Below are 20,230 nucleotides of genomic sequence, written 5' to 3'. Positions count from 1 at the left end.
GAGGGGTCCTAAATATCCGCGTCCGCTATTTGGAATATGAATTTCAAGACACTTACGGGTTCTGCTGAAAACTATGCCGGCTAATGGGCGAAACGAGAACATAATGCGTTGGTTTCACTATCTCGGTGGGTCAAATCAATTCGGTCCAGCATTCTCAAACGAATTCGCAGCTCGAAATCTAAAATGAAAAAAAAAAAAAAAAAAAAATACACAATACATAATTCAAGACTTACATGACAGGTAATGTATTGTGTCTGCAGATAAGGCGTCTAATAACTTGATCCATTATTACATTTCCTGTGTACGAAACGAACAAGGCTTGCTCGATAACGAAAGAAACCCTACATTATGCAAACTTTCCAAAGAGAAATTACTGGATAATCATACTTTGGCATTACAATAAGTTAGATTACCTATCAATGGTAAGGATACGGACAAGCCCGTTTATATTGCATTGCTAACCTTTACAATAATCAGTACAAACAATGTTTTATTGCTGGCTTGTTCACGAACAGGTTGATGTCTTGACGTCTTGTAGTTAAGCATCTGCTTGGGCAAGACATGTCCATTGAGCGATTTTCGCTACCTGTCCTCTCGGTGATAAAAACTAGTCAAACCGACAACAATGCAGCATCTAATATATAGATAACACTTCTTTATTCTTTGCATACTTTCAATGCATTTTTTCTCTCCTCTCATACTTTTGAATCTAACGTCATATTATAATGCAAAAAGTACTTAAAAAGTGAAAATTGGGGAGAAAATAACTTTCCTTTCTTGGTTTATTTCGCATATGTTTTGCTATAATTACTATTGTTTTGTGTGTGAATTAAGACTTTTGATTCAGAAAACAACGGTACTTAATTTTGCAATGGACATATTTATCACAAGGCTTGCAAGCTTCGATTTTTATGGTAAATGTTTACTAGGATGTTAGAGAACGATATCTGGCTATCTATCTCATTGGTTGTGTCCTTTTTTTACAAGGTCAATTAACACCCTCACTGAAAAGTAATCTTCACAGCGCAATCATTATCAATTGTGAGTTGCTAAACAGGAAACAAAAGAGAACGCTGATTAATGATTATAAGTAGATCAGTATATATATAAACGGTTCATGTTATTGTTCAATCTTTCAAAATTTCAGTCCTTGAAAAATCTTGTTTATGATATATTACTTGAACGAACAAATCCAAACGAAACATGGATCAAGGTAACAGGTAAGCAATGCTGCTAACGTCAGATGTAGAGTTGATAACATAAGAGCAATTACAAAATGTAGTAATGATTGATGTGTAAGTAGATATCCCTGTCAAGCTTCGGTATATAGGCGGATGTATTTGCTTAAGTAAGTCGATATTTACTTAAGGTTTTGTGTACCTTTAACATATATAAGTCTCGCGTTTTTCATCTTGGTCATTTAGCCAAAGCAACAGAAAAAAACATAAATCCACATCATGAAGGTCTGCATGATTCTTCTGCTTATATCGATTACCATTCAAGGTAGGTCTTACAGAATTATGGTAAGCTATTGGAGTAATATCTACTATTGGGATGGCGAAGGAAAGGGGTGGGGCATTTTCACCATTCAACCGTCGTCAGATTGTATTTATTGTCAGGTGAATGCAATCTTAGCTATAAATATACTCTGACGACCGGTCGATAGTTATATTTATATTCTAAGATATATCTTATATACTATCTAAAAATACCATCTTGTTTATTGAATCAAGTTATGAAGTTTCTTTTTTTTTACTTCTGTGTGTTTATTTGTTGGAAGAGCTTACTGAAAATCTTAATCCTCTAAATGTTTGATGTAAAGCTACACAACGGTAGTTATATGAGGCGATGTGCAAAGCGTTAATATAACGTTAGTTAATATGGCGCCAAAATAAAACCAAACAGCATCATCATCTTGACTGATTTTACATTCCAGATTGCAATCTATATTAACACTGATTAAATTGGAGGACATGATACAAAATTTTCATAGCAGCCATTGAATGACACAAAAAACATTATTTCAACGTCATTGTTTTTATAATGAAATGTGTGCCTTCCTTGAAATCTTATTGGCTATTGCAAAATCACGTATTTGCTCTCGTCAACAATTTCTATCCCACGATGATTCGAAATTGTTGAATATATGGAATTTAACACAGTAATTGTTTAAAAAGTAAAAAGAATTGTTCTTGTTCATTTGATAGGTCTTGTGTTTGGGATTGATTATGACACGAAACTTTCTGTTTTGTATTACTAACTGATGTTCACAATAAATTCTTACTTTAGATAATTTATATTAAACACATTCCACAAAATGCTAAAATTTAAAAAAGGTTTAGTCAAGAATGCATTGCCGATAAAAAATATATGTTATATGATTTGTTAATTTAAAGCATTTGACGAATGTACATCTAAATATTTGTTATGGATTAAGATTGTCTGCACATAACCTTACAAACCTTATATGAAGATAATAATATAAGTTGTAGAAAAGATCTTGATGGGAATTGCCATGATCGCCATCATAATATCATACAAGAGTATTCTAATTCTTCGTCCAGTATAATATCAAACGTCCTCAATACACCTGAGTATGACTGGTGGTAGCACGTTATATCTACACAATTTATTTAGGCCCTTAGCATCACTGACGAGTCCTTGAAGGACGAAACATCTGCATGGTGCAGTTTAATTCATTGTTTAGCTACATTCTATTTAACTCTAAGTTTGTATTAAAGGTGCTTTTCACTTTTATGTTTTTGTACAATCTTTAAGAATGTGACAAAAAATTGATTAACATTGGATTTCATCTTGGGTGTTCTCTATAAAGCAAAAGCCATCCTTCCAATACAATCTGTCACACTTTTCAACTGTATCCATATTAATATGATTTTTATATGCTTGTACTCATTTAACCTACTTGTGTGTACTTTTAGCAAGATATGGTTTTATTTACAGGACAAATTCTCTTAATTGATTTAAAGAATAAGCATCATAATTGTACTTTGAAGTTATTTAGAATTATTTTGATAATGCTTAACAAGAGATATCGTACAATAACAAGCTGGTGCAAGGTTTGACTTCAATTTTTGTGACTTTCTGATGTATTTTGTAGTTGCTGAATCGTTTGACTGTACCGGTCGCAATGACGGACTGTATGAGGTGGGATGTCACGTGTTTACGAAATGCACGTCGGGAACTGCGACAACGGTGGAATGTCGGCCACCACAAGTCGTCAATATTGAGACTGGTAGCTGCGATAGGCGAGTGTCAACATTTAAATCCATATGTCGCTGTGGTTGTGTATCTCTGCATCCTGATATTTTCAAATAAATATTATTATGAAACGTATAGAAGAAAATAGAGTGTCAATAACAGCGACATGTAAGAGAGTATCAATCGATTGGATTTGCAATTGAATAAACATTAAAACACAAACAAATGTTAAAAAAAAAAAAAAAAAAAGAAAAGGAAGAAAGTCGTAATCCAACAGTTCCATGTGGCGACCTCAGCTGCACATTTGTTGAATTTTTAATTTCGTAGAGTTACATTTTATTTGCAGCGCTCAGAATATAAACGAACCCTGTGGTACATTCCGTGACTGCGGGGGTAAAGATGACGGAAAATATCCAGATTTGGAACGAAACTGCCAGTATTATTTCACCTGTGCCAACGGAAGGTTCATGGGTCATAACCCATGTCCTACAGGTCCTACAATGTTAAAGCTTGTATTCACAATGAACGTAAACTTAATGATATAATATTATATATGTAAATTCACTGTATTAAGTAGGCTACGGCAATGTTGGTATATTACAAATGTATGTATATTTATCATAAAGTATTGTTTGAATAAAGAAATGAACCATATTTTTCAATTTGATGAAAACAATCACGTCTATTGTAAATTAATATCTTATCCGTCTTCAACAGTTGTGTTCTCGCAATTTCTTATGTATTGTACAGTGTATTGATTATCATTATTTTATTTTGCGGTGCAGATGTATGAGCTACTATTTTACCACAAACCTCAGGGGTTATTCATATGTCTTGGTATATAGGTTGAATAAACAGGTATACTTTGAATGATAATATGTTTATTCTTAATTTGCAGGTCTTATATTTAACAAGGACATTCAGGTGTGTGACTGGTTTCAGAATGTGAAAAGTCCGTGCGGAATCAGACCAAGTCCTCCATAATATAAACTATGCATTACCATTATAGAATGTTATGTGTCGATTTCCTTTGTTTAAAGTCTTTCATCATGTTGACTTCTAAGAAGGAACCATCAGAGGTTTAAAACTGGTTTCTTTTCACATCGACAAAGTGTATGTGTACTAATTGTTCAAATATAAAATAAAATATCATTTATGTTTTTGTTCCTTTAGTTGGCTTCTTTTGTAAAACTGATATTATTTGTATTTCATTAATCAATAAAGTAACACATATGAAGACAAAACCAATTTTTGCAAGCGCTATTGGTATTAGTTGTAGTTTGTACAAGATTATGCAAAAGACACATATGTAAATCGTACCATTCAACATAAATTATATAATAAGATTTTTATTGAAGAAAACTATATCATACAGATGTTATTCTGAAGACCTAAATTGGTTACATAGAAGGCGACCGATGATAATAAAAATTCTTGGAAATTGAATGTTAGAAAACCAGACGAGAATGTGCACTAATCCTAAAATTTGATAAATTCATGAACTGAAGTACTGTGATTTCAATAGATGATCCTACATGAGTGTCAGGTAATATGGATTTTATCGAAAGAGTTCAATGATTTGACATGCCACAACTTGTGAATGTAAGATTCTATTTATCATATAACTTATATTTGAGCGAAATTTTCCTATTTCGACACAGACGTTAAGTTGTTCGCTACAGAGACAATCATGAGATGTCATGAAAGTTACTTAGTTATCATTATAGTGTTGATACACGTGTGTCATACGATATTTGTATGTATTTTTATGATATCGTCATATAACCTGACACAAAATGTCAGTTACATTTTAAAACGTATCAAGAGTTATGGAGTTATGTTATCAATTACATTTTCATCACAGACTCGATTTTACTTGATATGACCTTTAACCTTGGCACGGGCTTTACTTGATGTTATCATGAAAATGTCAAAGCTTCCAGTTGTTTAATTTTCACGGACGAAAAACACTGTACTGTAAGTAAGAAGTTGGAAAAATTTCCAAATTGGAGTTTGACAAGTTTTAAAGTTGAACGAACCTAACACGGAACTTGATAAAGTTGGTAGTGCTGATGTTTAATAAATTCGTTCGAGATCATAACTTACCTCATTGAATATAGCCATTAATTACACCCATTCAAAATATTTTTTTTCTCTGACAATTTCAACATTAACCAGGTTGATGTAAAAATATTGGATGATATATGAATATATCCGCTTTATGTTCACCTGTTGATGCTAATAATTGTGAACGAAGTCATCATTGTTCAAAAGATTCCTAGATAAGAACATCATTTTTAATCTGGATTGACTTTCTAGTCCTTATATGCTATTTCAAAAACATTATGAAAATGTTAAGTAGAAAATAAGTAAATTAAAATGAATATCCTACATTTTTATTTATGAGATTCACGTCACGACGATGAAGCATCTATCCTTGCACCATATATACAATTCTTTTGAGAAGGAAGATGTTATTAGTAATATTGCTTTTTTGTTTATAAGGAAAAGACAGAGCATCGGACCCGAAAATTATATGTAGTATGAATGGTACACCTATGTGAAATACTACATGTGATGAATATATGATAAACATTAATATCTACTCGATACAACACACTGTCTGTTCCGGCGTTCAACACATAACGGATTACCAGTTTAAGATAAGGAAATTATTACACATATTTGGACAATGTTGCCTCTGTTGATGTCCAGGTGGTGTCAGAGAACAAATCCACGTGTGGCAGAGCCAATATATATATATCGCAGGACAGGACAACAGTTATCTGAGGTTTGACACGAAATATGGAATCAACAGTTATACATGTGATATGTGTACTTATGACAGCTTTAGTAACAGGTAAGCGACTATTTTCTATGACCTATATGTATATACCATGCCTATACCTAGATATATGTATTTAAACAAATATTTTTGTACACAAAGGCTTATACATACGATACATGACCTAGATTCTATTTATGCTTTATATTACATTTGTTGACTTTCAAAATGTTTATTTTTGGGCAGGTAACAAAACATATCATATTATATTCATAGTTGACCTCTATATTTGAAATTATTCTGATTCAGTATCGTTCTTGTTTACATTAGAGGTACCTATATAATGCTTTATCTGTATGGTACAGACTGGTATGTACATTAATTACAATATATATACTACAATATGTATATTATGTTAATTAGTTACTATATCTACTGAAAAAAGGTTATGGATAGCACGCAAATCATGAACAAAAATAAAATTGATATTGATGTTGTCGATAGATATGGCTTATACTATATGCTTTATTGCAGAAAATTGTGCTTGTCATTTCTCCTATTCATGACAGTGCAAAAACTCCACGTAGTCTATAATGATGGGATGTTAAACAAGAGTCAAATGAAGATAACTACAGAAGACAACTTTACCAAAACATGAGGATAGAACGAATTTTCAAACTGAACTGCACTGTACAGTTCATATCTGAAGAGTGTTATACTCAATTTATATAGTTAAGAATGACATCTAATAACTACGAATCGCCATTATATTAAATGTGTCACACATTTCATTATGTGTATTAATACATAGATTACGGAGATATGGAACAGGAACCTCATGTATAAACTGTTTTAATTTTGGTATCATTATATGATGATATGGAATTAATAAACTTTTATTAATATACATTTTCTGTTAAAAATATGTTATATATCATAAATCACGTTCTTCATGCAAACATCTATTATGCTCCTATGAGTAAAGTAGTTCATGTCAAATCTAATATTTATTATCATGCTGGTTACTACATAAACCTTAAGAGATGCATTGTATATCATTTAAGGTTGTATTAACGTAAGACGGCTAACCATTATAAGTAACTGTTGTAGTGGTAATATTTTTTTCTATAAGATTAGACGATAGAGAGTAATTTAAAGGAAAATTAATATAAGACATTTTTACTGCTATAGGCGTCAAATATGCGTAAAAGAAAATATTTATTTCGCGTAATTTCCCTTTTCTCACGGTAAATATTTTTTTCTTGAAAATATAATGATACTGGGGAAATAAAAAGTAATATAAAAATGCTATGTCATTTGCTTATAACGGATCAGAATTCCATACCAACCAAAAAATGTTTTTAAAAAGTGTTTAGAACTCTTCAAGATTTTTGATAGAATTTTTGTTTGTTTGTTTTGGTTTGGTTTTTGCCTGATTGTTTGTTTTTTCATTATTCAAAAGTGAAGAGAGTTACGTTTTCGCAATTTTCATCCTATGTCTCAGATCAAGACACATACTGAAACCTTTATTTTCGGGTCAAAAATACAAGAAAAATGATTCATCAATTCACAGTTTACATACACGTCAAATAAGTGATTTGTGTTCGTCATGTATGCAAAATTATGTTGATGTTTATCTAATACTCATCCCATCACAAAATGAGGTACACAAGTTTAACTTCTACATACCGTCAAATTAAGCGCTCCACATTTGGCAATAGTTACAACAATAGATAACAATGCATATAAACGAATTTCTAATGTCTAAGATATTACACTGGAGATTATTTTATTATACTTCCGTTCTAACAGGACTTTCATAAACTCGAAGTGTATAAGATACAAAACTATAATTCCATTTTGTCTTGTTTATACCCCCGCAGTTGTATTGCCTCTGGATTGTTTTGGCAAACAGGACGACGTTTATGATGAAGGGTGTCGGTCCTACACAAAGTGTGCCAATGAAACAGCTGTAATTATGTTTTGTGATACAGGAACGGTATACAATAGGGATACGCACACATGTGATGAGTATGTAAAGTTTATATAGTCATGTTTTCTTTTACTAAATTAATTTGTAATTATTGGCTTATATTTATTTATTGCGTTTATATATCTTTTCAGTTCATTTCACCCGGATGGGTATACAATGTACTTAATTTCTGATAGAGCTAAGTGAGCTCAATAATTACTATTATTAATTAGAAACAAATGTTTTACACGTACCCTTCTTAATTACACTTGTACATACAAATAAAATATTGTTGCATTATCTCTTTTGTTTTAGCGCATTTAATGTACCTCCACCCTGCGGAACATTTCGAGAGTGCTCTACCCTCAATGATGGGGCGTACCCTGATATTGACATGTTGTGTACATCCTATTATACATGTAACAGGGGCAAGTTTTTCGGACATTCTATGTGCCCTCCAGGTATTATCACTTTCTAGTATGGTAACCTTATACGCAAAAGAAGCATTCATATACATCATAAATCATTTTGTCTCTAACACTTGATCTGATATCAACACAAAATGGTTAAATCGATAAATACTAAGGAAACTAAATGAAAAGTTCCATAATTACACTTGGAATACGAATTGAATATATATATAAACATTTGTTCATTTGTTTTATTAACAGGATTAGTGTTTAACCAGGGTTTGCAGGTTTGCGACTGGGCATTCAACGTTTCAAAGCCTTGTGGAACATTGCCAGCTACGAATTACGCTATGACTATCGATGAATATATGGCAGTATGACCATACTTGCCAGTAAGCGAACATCGGTGAATGGCATAAGATATGAACATTTGTCGATCAATGTTAATTTTCTTGTCAGTCATCATACATATTGTTGTGCAACAGTATATCAATGATACTGTTATCGACATATGCTACCTCTGGAACTGGTTAGTACAACAAGTGACATATGTTATTGTGTTACATCACTTCAATATCCTTTTGGAGACAATTATTCAACGTACAATATTCTGATGAATGCTGATAACTCGGTTTCGTGAAATAAAATGTCCTAAATATTGTAGTTACTTTCTTATAATAAACATTTGAATACAGTATATCATATTTTATTTTAACCCAACTCTCAAACAATCTCAAACATCTGGATAGGTTATACTTTAGCAAGAAGGTACATCCTGAAGTACAAACCAGTGACATCTTCTTCAAAGCAAACCTTCTGACATAATTAATAATTATGATAAAAAAAACCCATCATTTTACTATTGTCAATTACCCAGGTTCCCATAAAAAACGCCATGCTGTCATATGACAACTAAATACCGTTTTGCATATAGTTCATTCATACACATTTTCCAATGAACCAATATAAGCGTTGGTTACAAATTATCTTTCCAAAATCAAATTACGTCAGTCAATGATTCGGTTAATGTAAATTTTGTTTTCACTATATCACTTTTTCTTTTTTGATTTTTTGTCAGTCATGTATCAGTACTAATTCTAACATCATACTATAATTCCCATTTTATTACAGTCAAACAGTTAACGGGTAAACATAAGAAGGAAGAATTTATAGAAAAAAAAACAGAAATAAAAAGAACACAAAGACAACCCGAATATTTAAGATTGATATCATACAAAAGGAATTTTGTATATAATGTATAAATTATGTTGAAGTTCAACAATATATTTATAAAAACGAAAGGAAAGAAAACAAGGTGCATATAATTACATGCCACTATCAAGACTTTATATATATATATATATAATCACATTTTTATCTACGCTCGGTCCAGATTTTTTCATTTAGTTTGAGGTAATAGGTCAATGGTTAAATAGTGCAAGAAATGGAGCACTGTTCTTGATGACTGCAATAATGGTTGTTTCATTCCAAGACACATCAACAGGCTATTTTGGCCTTTGCCGATCCTTTATAGTGAGTGATCGCGATCATTAGAAGCGGAATTGCATTGCATTTTTAACATCCGCCAGACATCAAAGACCAACTGTTCTTTCGGTTTACCGATCGTCTCATTTTTTTGCTACCAACCCTAATTTTATTATTTATTGTACCCTAAAGCAATTTCACTTAGACCAGAGACCAATATCAGACTTTCAAAAGCAACCTGGACGTTAGCTAATTTTTGTTAAAATTCCTCAATTCCTAATCGTTAAGCAGCACTTGAAAAGTCAGTTACTCAATTACATTAAAAAGCTGAAGAAAATATTGTTTGAACTACAGTGAAGATATGATCTGATGTAAAAACAATTACACGCGAAATTTGGTTTAATGTGCAGATCAAACACGTCCCTTTTACCTCAAGCGAAGAAATAAAGAAATTTGAATTAAAAGACTTTAGAATGCTATCTATGATGCTGAAGTCTGTCAGGTTTATCAATAAAACTGCTTTTAAAAAACCCGTAAAGAACAAAACACAAACAATAAGATAAATAATCCAGTATACAACAACGGCAGCAACAGACAAATTAACAAGCACCAAACATGTCCAGTTACAACCTGTTTCATTGAAATCCCTATGCTACGATCTCGTCCGTCAATTGACGACTTCTTGCACGAAAATCGTGATGATGGTAATAGGTCATTGAATATGGGATCAACTGTGACATTGACATACCACAGGTAGGGGATGCAGGGTATTGCTTTCAGAAATGGAAAATTCACAATAGAGAAAATGAAATCATACAACTTGGCGGAAGCTGTCCATGTTTGTTTCGTTGTAGGATAAGATCGAGATAAGCAGCTGATATAGAAGAATCGTGTCCCAATTCTGGTGGGTTTATACAATGGACGTGGTCGATAAATTTCTAGTTATTTAAAGACAAGGCGACATCAATATATCTGAAAGTGAAAACAAACAACTCGTCAATCTCATACGAAAACAAATACAAGTCAGCCAACAGAGGGGCGCAGTTAGTTCCTATAGGTATGCCAATATAGTCTATTGGAAGAACTCAGCCAAACAACAAGGAGGTGTTATCAGCTAGAACCCCGATGATATTGATGATTTCGTCCTCTTTATATTTCATTTTTGATTAGGACGTATTTTTTATGAAATGTGCTTAAGTATAGCTCGCAACTATCTATTTATACCGCAGTTCTCCTTTCTTTGAGAAGAAAACTTTCATAACAAGAGAACGAAGACTTTCCTGTAGTTCAGAATGGGGTGTGGTGGTGTACAGGGTAGAAAAATTAGATGTTCTCATAGACGAAATATTTGTTTTATAAGCGATGTTGAAGATTGGTCAAAAGTTCTTTGGATTTTCTCAAAATCCATATCCTATTAATTCCGCTACTTGAGTAAACAGTAATACAATAAGATTAACCCAGATTTTACAGTACTTAGAATAATGGTTAGTAGTTTTGGTAAAGGTTTTGTTGAACTGTCGTGAAGTTTATAAATCCAGTATAAAAGGGAGAGGTCCGTATCCTTATCATTAATAGGCAATATAAATGATTGTAATATCGAAACATGATTAGCTAGTGTTTCGTCTTTTAAACAATCGCACAATATATAGATGGAGTTTCAAGCAAGCTCAGTTACTTTTGTATTCAGGAAATGTATAAATGTTTGTAGATAAGGATCAAGTTATTGGACATCTTATCTACAGTCACAGTACCAGACCTGTCTTTTAAATTGTGAAGTGTAGATATCAGGATCGAAGTAAGCTGACCTGTGTTTTGCTTTCATCTTTTGTTTCAAGCCGTAAATATTTTTACGAATGATGGAACTAAAGGACTTAACCCACTCAGAACGTGAATCTAACTCAGCATGCTCTCGTTTCACCTGTTATCTTGCATAGCTTTCAACAGAATTCAAAAGTATCTTAGAATTCATATTCCAATTAACAGACAGGATTTTTTCCTTCATAAAATTTTTTCGAAGCTTAACATTTCGAATTTTCGTAAGATCAAAAATTACTTTGCGCCCATTGTTATTAGGAGGGATAGTTCTAAGCTCATCTATGTTTAGTTGCTGCAGCGTTTGTTCGAGTTGAAAAGATGAAATGGGCTTGGAGTATCTGTAGGAAGAAACAGGGGTGTTTCTTCTTGAACAGACTTCTAGTGTAAAATATTGATGATGTTTATAACTTCTACTCACTTATTTATAAACTCAACCGCCATAAAATGGTAAGTTGAAAAAAGAACCTGGCTATCTGAATGGATAGTTTTTAAATGCCTAATTTGGGCCATACCATCAATAGTTTTTATGAAGTCTCCAAGTTGGTTTTCACGGGTCATCAGAAGTAGTATCGGCTGAATTCACTAGAAGGTTTCGTAGCTCGGAAAAAGGAAACAAATATAACGTAGCTAGAACAAGATGTCCATAGATTTCCAACGTGACCGTATGTTTCCTTGATTTATCTTAATGTCTCTGTCCATGCCAACAATTACGTTTTGTTAAAAAGTTATAATCGTTCAAACCATTTAATGATGTTATGAAAAAATACAATGCCGTAGATACCTTACCGTTTCTATAGGTTTGCTTTACCTGGCAGGGAATATCGATGACTTCAACAAAGCTTGATTTGATGATGGAAATAACAACGAGGACATACCAACATAACCTAAACTCAAAAAAGCACAAGGAGAATAAGACCAGACGTTCCTAATGAGTGAGCGCCGTTTGTTTTATTGACAATATTCGCAATGAAAATCTTGCTCAATCCAAGAAAGAAATGCTACGTTCTCAAATGAGGATAATACTACAATGGAAACTACAGGCAAACTAGCGAGCATCAAACACGTCCAGCTTTATATCGCACAAAGAAATAGAAAATTTCTCAATGAGATATGAATTTCTCACTATGACGACGGTAAACATGAACTTGGACTGGGTGAACTCTAAATAGAATTCATACGAGAACAATATCCATATGACGTAGAAGCGGCAAAACGTCAGACGGAGATATGTTTCACCGTAAATGTGCGAGAAACATACAGAAACACTTATCTAATAGTTCCCATCTATACATTTGTACTATTTCATTACTTTGCGCATCCATCCTGTTAATACATACCCAATGAACATTCATAACCCACACTGATCCATTTAATTGTTGCCACTGTAATTTTGGATATTCTTTACCATCATTCAATACTGATATTCAGGAAATGTATCAACTGTTTTGGTCTGTGCATTTACCCATCTCGTTTTCTTACATAACCTTTGAATAACTTTGATTTCTGATTTCCCTACGTCGTCTGCAATGTTTCAACAATGGATTCCCTAAGCATTAGTTCAAGTTAAGAAGGACAAAAACTGCTATCTGATTTATTTATAAATATTATTTTTTGCTAATCAGTTGTGATTGTTTTAAACAACCTTTAGAATATTCTAATGAAATTTTCGAACTCTATTTCTCACTTACGAAATCTTACTTCATGAGTCAAAGCAATCCATACACGACGGTAATGACGCATTTTGTTTCTAATCGGTAAAAAAGGAATTGTCCTCCATTACCTGTAAGTTTCACGAAAAAAATACCACCCACACTTCTTCTAAATTGATTCTTCAAAGAAAAATAATTTATATATATTTTTACCCTGTAATTAATCTTAAAACATCTTATGTAAGGTTGTTAACCTTGCGCTTACTACCAAACGACTAGCCTTAAATGTAAACTACCCCAATTAGTAAACCCCAAACTAGACAGATATCTTCCCATTAAATGAAGATTTTGCCGGTCAGCCGGGGCGTGCTTCACACTGCCGGTAACACCAGTGGAATGTAGTACATGACGCCCATGGGACCAGAGGAATTGTTTGGAGATAGCAGAGCACCCGCGTCACATTGGCCGTCTTGGTCAGGTCATATCTTGTATAAATAAGTACAGTGACACTGACACAGGCACGCACTCCTGCCACACTGCCACTACAACTCGTACGTGCAATCGTAACAACTCCTCACGTGCAATCATGAAACAGTTAATTGGATTATGTGTACTCCTTGCCTTTTTCGGTAAGTAATGAAAATGAAATTTTCTTATATGTAAAGAATATTTTTCAAACTTTATGAATTTCAGAATATTTTTTTCTATACGTTTTTCTCTTGAATAAGTTCATTGATACCATTTTTCAAAATACTAATCAGGGACGCATCGTTCACTTACTCTTCAATAATCCACACTCCGTTTAAATTTGTAAAAGACAGACAGCCCTGACCTCGAATGGGTACTATCTGACAGGTCCATATTCAGAACTTCAGATCACTCATTGCTTGAATGAATAACACAATAAATTATCTCTATAGACAGATATAAAACAATAAGGATGCCAAAGGCAAACGTAGATCGGAATTCTTTGCTTTCACTAGCATCATGATAAGTACATGAAATGTAGCATGAAAAAGGTAATAGAACAAAAATACGGCAAAAGCACAGAGACATTTTGAACTTGTAAGTTACTCAAAGATTCATTGAATAATATTTTCCTTGTTCTAAAGGATGCGAATAAAACATAATTAATACCTCAAATTCTTTCAAAGTCAATTTCAAATCTAATATCAGTACATATATGTTGTTATCGTTTCAAGTTAACAATTTATCTTTATTACAAGATTGATTGCAACAATCTATACATTTTCTGGTATTTTCGGCTAGTGTCGGTCGATTGCAAGTATTATATCAGGGAACTAATAATTTATTAGAAGTCTATTTAAGATGAAGATGAGACATAAAATGTGTTCTTGCTGAAAGGCCAACTTGACAAGTATCAAAGTAGGGTAATTAATGAGAATATTAGGAAGTATTTATTATTAACAAGTCTGAATGAATACGCATGGAAGATTTAGGCCAAAATATAGGCTTATCAGAGATTGGCAAGGGTATCGCGTCATGATGAACAGATGGCTGTATTACTTGTTGTGAACTCCAACTGATAAAGTAGTAAGTGTGGGTTATATAATGTATTCATCCTCAAGGAGAAGATAACTTAACAATGGTAGGTTATATTACCAATTCATCTCCATGGAATAGATAACGAAGCAAAGGTTACGAAGCAAAGGTAGGTTATATTACCAATTCATCTCCATGGAATAGATAACGAAGCAAAGGTAGATTATATTAACTATTCATCTCCAAGGAATAGATAACGAAGCAAAGATAGGTTATGTTACCAATTCATCTCCACGGAATAGATAACGAAGCAAAGGTAGATTATATTAACTATTCATCTCCAAGGAATAGATAACGAAGCAAAGATAGGTTATATCACCTATTCATCTCCAAGGAATAGATAACGAAGCAAAGATAGGTTATATTACCAATTCATCTCCATGGAATAGACAACGAAGCAAAGGTAGATTATATTAACTATTCATCTCCAAGGAATAGATAACGAAGCAAAGATAGGTTATGTTACCAATTCATCTCCATGGAATAGATAACGAAGCAAAGGTAGATTATATAAACTATTCATCTCCAATGAATAGATAACGAAGCAAAGGTAGATTATATTAACTATTCATCTCCAAGGAATAGATAACGTAATAAAGATAATTATATAACCTATTTTTATATTAACGAGGCAAAAGTAAGTTATATTATGTGATCATCCCTAAGGAATTGAAAAAGTAAAGTAAAGTTTTTGATGAACATTATCGCTAAATAGCGGATACAGGATTAGCATCATATATCGTTATTTCACTTAATGTATTAATGACATTTCCATTCATGTAAATTTGAAACATGTTCATGATAATGTATACTTGATATGTGGTATACCTCCCAGATACCTTGCCCATTTACTTTTTAATTTAAACAGGCATTTTGGTCATTGACATTTGTGTGATGTGATTGAAATATACTATGACATGTGCAAGGAATTGTGCCACATGTTCCCTATTTTGCATGGACGGTTAATGAATGCAAGTAGGTAGAGCGTCCATTGTCTGACATCCTTCAAAAACGATTTCACATATCGACAATTTTATCCTATTGACTTTTATCATTGCTTCTCTTAGTGCTTTCTTGCGAAGTGATCGACCTCAGCTGACAATACATCATCTAGAAAACACAAAACAATAACATAACATACTTAGATGTAGTTTGATTATTCAAAGCATTTGATTTTGAAATTTTTACAAGTCAATATCTAGATAAGTTTGCTAGAAATCCTTCCGCAAAAAGGACGATTTAACACAGCATAACATTTGTCCGGACACTGATGAATGTATACATTAACAACAGAACGAATGTGATGGTGACAGAATGTACAAAAGACACATAAGTGAAAAGTGATAGATATGATATTCTGTTTTTAAATCTTTATCTGGGATTTATTCTCACACTCACACTAATTAACGTCTGGAGGCATATTTAATACTCTAATGAAACAAATCCTTGCTTCAATCAAAAACATATGACAATTGATTTATCTAATACGATTTACAATGAAACCAGGAATAACTTCAGAGTACCAAAGTTATGATGTCATATATTCTTAGTGGTGCTTAGTGTCAATTGCTTGCTAGAACTGTTATTGAATTTTAATGTGTAATAATTTGATAATTGGGCACTAAGGAATTTAAGAGTCCACTATCTACATGATATCAATAACTCAGACAATCAATAAGTATTAGATGCATGTACATTAATTTATAGGGAAATGGTGGTACCATGTTAAACATACAGGTATACATTTACTACAGATAGTTTTCATTATTCAAAACTTTTAGACAAATCTATTAATCTGCCGATGTTGAGGCAACACAAAGCAATTTATATTTGGAACGTCAAACCAGACATAGTAAATTTCAATGGTATATTTTTTCTCGGCCAATATCCGTATCTCTGTTCGGAAATCTCGGATTTGTCACGTTCCGAAAGAATTCAATTTCTATTTTGCGCGTTAGAATTTGTTTTAACAATAATTTAAATGAAAGTGAATTATCAATTCAGGATAATTACTGCTAGCCCAATATTGAAGTTTTCAGGAAATATCCGTTTTCAAAATAATTGGTATTTGTGGTTCTCATGGTATGAACAGCACGCCAATTGTTGAGTTTGCTCATGCGCCAGTCTCACAGTTAAGACATAACAAGACATTGATCGGCCATTATATTTTGAATTTGCTTCCATTACATGAAGAAACTCGGGTTAGACTTTTTGTGAAAGATAAAGTGCATTACTTCTAAATTTAGAAAACAATTACAACATCGGTTTCATGCAGTCCCCATCTTTCCTCTTGCTGTTTCATTGTTGTCTCTCTCTAGCAAGTCACTTTCAATTTAATTTAGGAAACTACATCAATTAGTTAAAAACAAATACAAATGCAAATTAAGTTGATTTTTTCTATTCTAATTACAATAATAGTTGAGACAGTATCAAACACTTTCGATTCGAAGTCTAAAAACTAAATGGATTGTACGGACTCAAGTGAGTATGACATTTCAATATAGTTTAGAGCTTGGTACATTGTATCCAAATATCAAGAGCTCGTCATTGATACTAGAAAGTGTGGAAGACTACAAAGCGGGTTACGACAATCAAAACTGACCAAACAAATATACCTTAAATATTGAAGTGTATTCTAGTTATATAACACCTATACAATATAACTCAACCAATTTTATCATTTTTTACTTTTGCAAATACTCATTTACGTTGCTATGTTTCAAAGGTTCAATCTCGGCAAAGAACTGCACCGGAGTCCCAGATGGTATTTTTGAAAAGAACTGTAAATCTTACGCTTTGTGCACGTCCGGTGTCTACAGCATCGTAGAGTGCGGAATCGGCAGTGTCTTCAATGCTGCAACAAACAAGTGTGATAAGTAAGTAAGCTAGTGTTGTAGCATTGTGTTTTATGTCCTGTAGAATGTATTATTGATGTAATATTTGTGACTGGGACGTGCATTACGTGTGATATAGACAGTATCACGTGTTTTGTGGGATGTAGAATGCATTATTGTGTTTGCTAAGTGTGGAGTTTTCATTGTTATATTATTTCTTCGCTGAATATGTGGTTTGGATATCAGATTTATTGCTACTGTGAGAATTGTAAATCTGTATTCTTCGGCATTACCATGAGATCTGATATTATACTTTCATTTTGCAAATAAAAAGGCAGAAATCCGGAAATACATTAATTTTTTTAAACAATTAGTTTTGAACAAATAGGAACTGATGGAAATTGTTAATCATCATTGCAAATAAAGCCAAGAACCTAAATAGTAACTGCCTTGGTGAATTAGACAAAACTGAGCATCACGTTTTCGATCGAATTTGCTTGCTAAAGTCGTACGTAATAAAATATCAGTCAATGGAGATGGTGTTCTTGCCCTCATTACTACGCTGGGGTTTTCGTTCTTGTATAAATAAATCTTCTTTTCCCATTTTCTGTATTTACGCGTGTTCATTGAACCAGTGTGGGGTTTTCATAGATTTTAGATTATGTGTTTGAGGTATTTATACGTGAATATTTAAAATTTTCTTCAAACAAATGTCATTCTACAAATAGTAATGGAAGAGCATCGTTTTGTAAATCGTTATCAGGGTTGTAGGATAGTATAACATGTTTTCTTTCAATATCATTGTGAAAACATGAAAGATTTAATTTATGTTTGACACAAGTCCATTGTTTACACCTCTAGTGCCACCGTTGTTCCTCCTCCCTGTGGCGTGTTTAAGGACTGCGCTGGAAAGGCCGATGGCAGATACCCGGACACCGTAGAACACTGTTCATCATTTTACACATGCGTAGAGGCCAAATTTATTGCACACACCTTCTGTCCCGGAAGTAAATATCTCGTCATCCAACTGTAGTATTTAAAATATATTGTCAAACGGCGGCAAATCAAAGACGTAAACAATGATGAAATAATTGGCCAGTATAACATGAGTGTAGGATTCACCGATTTAAGATGTTATTAAAGATATCACCATTTCAATATAGCAATTAATGTTTATGAAAAAAATCATAACATAGTAATATGAACTGACTGCCTAGGTTAATGATAGCTCTGCAAAATTTCATTGATCACATGGCTAAGCTTGCTAAATTAATACATATTTAAGAATACCTTGTATTTAAAATTGTCATTACATCAACTTACTTCAGCAACTTATATTTTTGAGGCTCTTTTTCTTCTTTGATAATTCATTCAGTCGATAAAAAGTTATCATGAAACCAACTTGTACTGAAAAATTATGTCAGTTTTTAACAGTGTATCAGCTTACTGGCATATTAAGAATCGTAGATCAAGATTAACCACTAAATCAACAAAATAAATTACTAATGACAAGCAATTGTTTTGCAATAATGAAATTTGTATATCCGGAGTTTACCTAGGTTACAAGCATAGAAATTTCAAACAATATCGTAATAATGATATATACAGATATTATATGTCTTATTCCTATCTTCGTCGATTTGTAGGCACCGTTTTTAATCCCACGGTACAGACCTGTGACTGGCCAGCCAATGTTGACCCACCATGTGGAACCAAAGGAACAGTACATTAAATACGATCGGAGAATGCGTCATTTGTCCATATTCTAATGTATTAAATGTTTTAAAATAATATTCATTTCTCACTGTCTTATGTTTTAAAATACAAACATGAACAGCAAGGTCACGTTCGCAAATGAAAACAAGGTAAGCAACGATGGAACCATCGGACATACTTACGAGCTTGAAGCACATCAAAATTAAAATGTATTTAGTTGTCAGCTGTCGAGATATATGTAACCCTGGTAAAATACTAGCCGCAATATACCAATCGGCTAGGGAGAACTTCTCTTTAGCTCGATTGGTTGAGTGTCAGACTAGTAAGCCAGGGGTCCCGGGTTCGATTCCTATTGGAGGCATTGAGATGAAAAATGACCTCTGTTACATATACATGAGGGGAAAGAAGGAAGTTTACTATGCAGAAATGTAAAATTCACAATGGAGAAATTGAAATCATTGCAGTAAGAGGCTGATGAATAAAAGTCTGGTTTGTTCTTTATTTTTGACTTTTCGACAAAGTAAATACATTGCTTGCTATTTACAAACGAGACATTATCGATATATCTAAACGTTAAAGAAAGTATGACTTTGTCAACTGTTTTGATGAATTCGCCGATAATTTCAGTCTTAAATGAAATGAATAATAAAAAAGACAACTAAGAGAGAGGCAGAGTTTGTCATCAAAGGTATGCCAAGACTGTAGGAAGACACGATCACTAATTGTCAACTAGAAATCAAACAATTTTCACGATTTCATCTTCAGTATATTTCTTCTCGGCC

The 20,230-nt window shown here is 32.9% G+C and overlaps 3 protein-coding genes across 3 annotated transcripts; all 3 read left to right on the top strand.

Moving 5' to 3' along the window:
* Positions 1-1,457: 1,457 nt before the first annotated feature.
* On the top strand, positions 1,458-4,203 carry LOC132554300 (chitin-binding domain protein cbd-1-like). Its single transcript, XM_060218605.1, has 4 exons — positions 1,458-1,503; positions 3,119-3,266; positions 3,566-3,711; positions 4,118-4,203. Exons 1-4 carry the CDS (start codon positions 1,458-1,460, stop codon positions 4,201-4,203), a joined length of 426 nt encoding a protein of 141 aa, XP_060074588.1.
* Positions 4,204-6,024: 1,821 nt separating this feature from the next.
* On the top strand, positions 6,025-8,766 carry LOC132554323 (protein obstructor-E-like). The gene is made up of 4 exons (XM_060218630.1): positions 6,025-6,079; positions 7,888-8,035; positions 8,292-8,437; positions 8,648-8,766. Exons 1-4 carry the CDS (start codon positions 6,025-6,027, stop codon positions 8,764-8,766), a joined length of 468 nt encoding a protein of 155 aa, XP_060074613.1.
* Positions 8,767-13,911: 5,145 nt separating this feature from the next.
* LOC132554348 (chitin-binding domain protein cbd-1-like) lies at positions 13,912-19,523 on the top strand. Its single transcript, XM_060218655.1, has 4 exons — positions 13,912-13,964; positions 17,624-17,774; positions 18,594-18,739; positions 19,379-19,523. The coding sequence occupies exons 1-4, from the start codon at positions 13,922-13,924 to the stop codon at positions 19,462-19,464; spliced, it is 426 nt and encodes a 141-aa protein (XP_060074638.1). The 5' UTR covers positions 13,912-13,921; the 3' UTR covers positions 19,465-19,523.
* Positions 19,524-20,230: the final 707 nt, after the last annotated feature.

Source organism: Ylistrum balloti, unplaced genomic scaffold (assembly GCF_031769215.1).
Source record: "Ylistrum balloti isolate Yb309-2 unplaced genomic scaffold, AGI_CSIRO_Ybal_v1 Utg370392, whole genome shotgun sequence".
NCBI lineage: Eukaryota > Metazoa > Mollusca > Bivalvia > Pectinida > Pectinidae > Ylistrum > Ylistrum balloti.
This window is presented reverse-complemented; position numbering and strand designations above follow the sequence as displayed.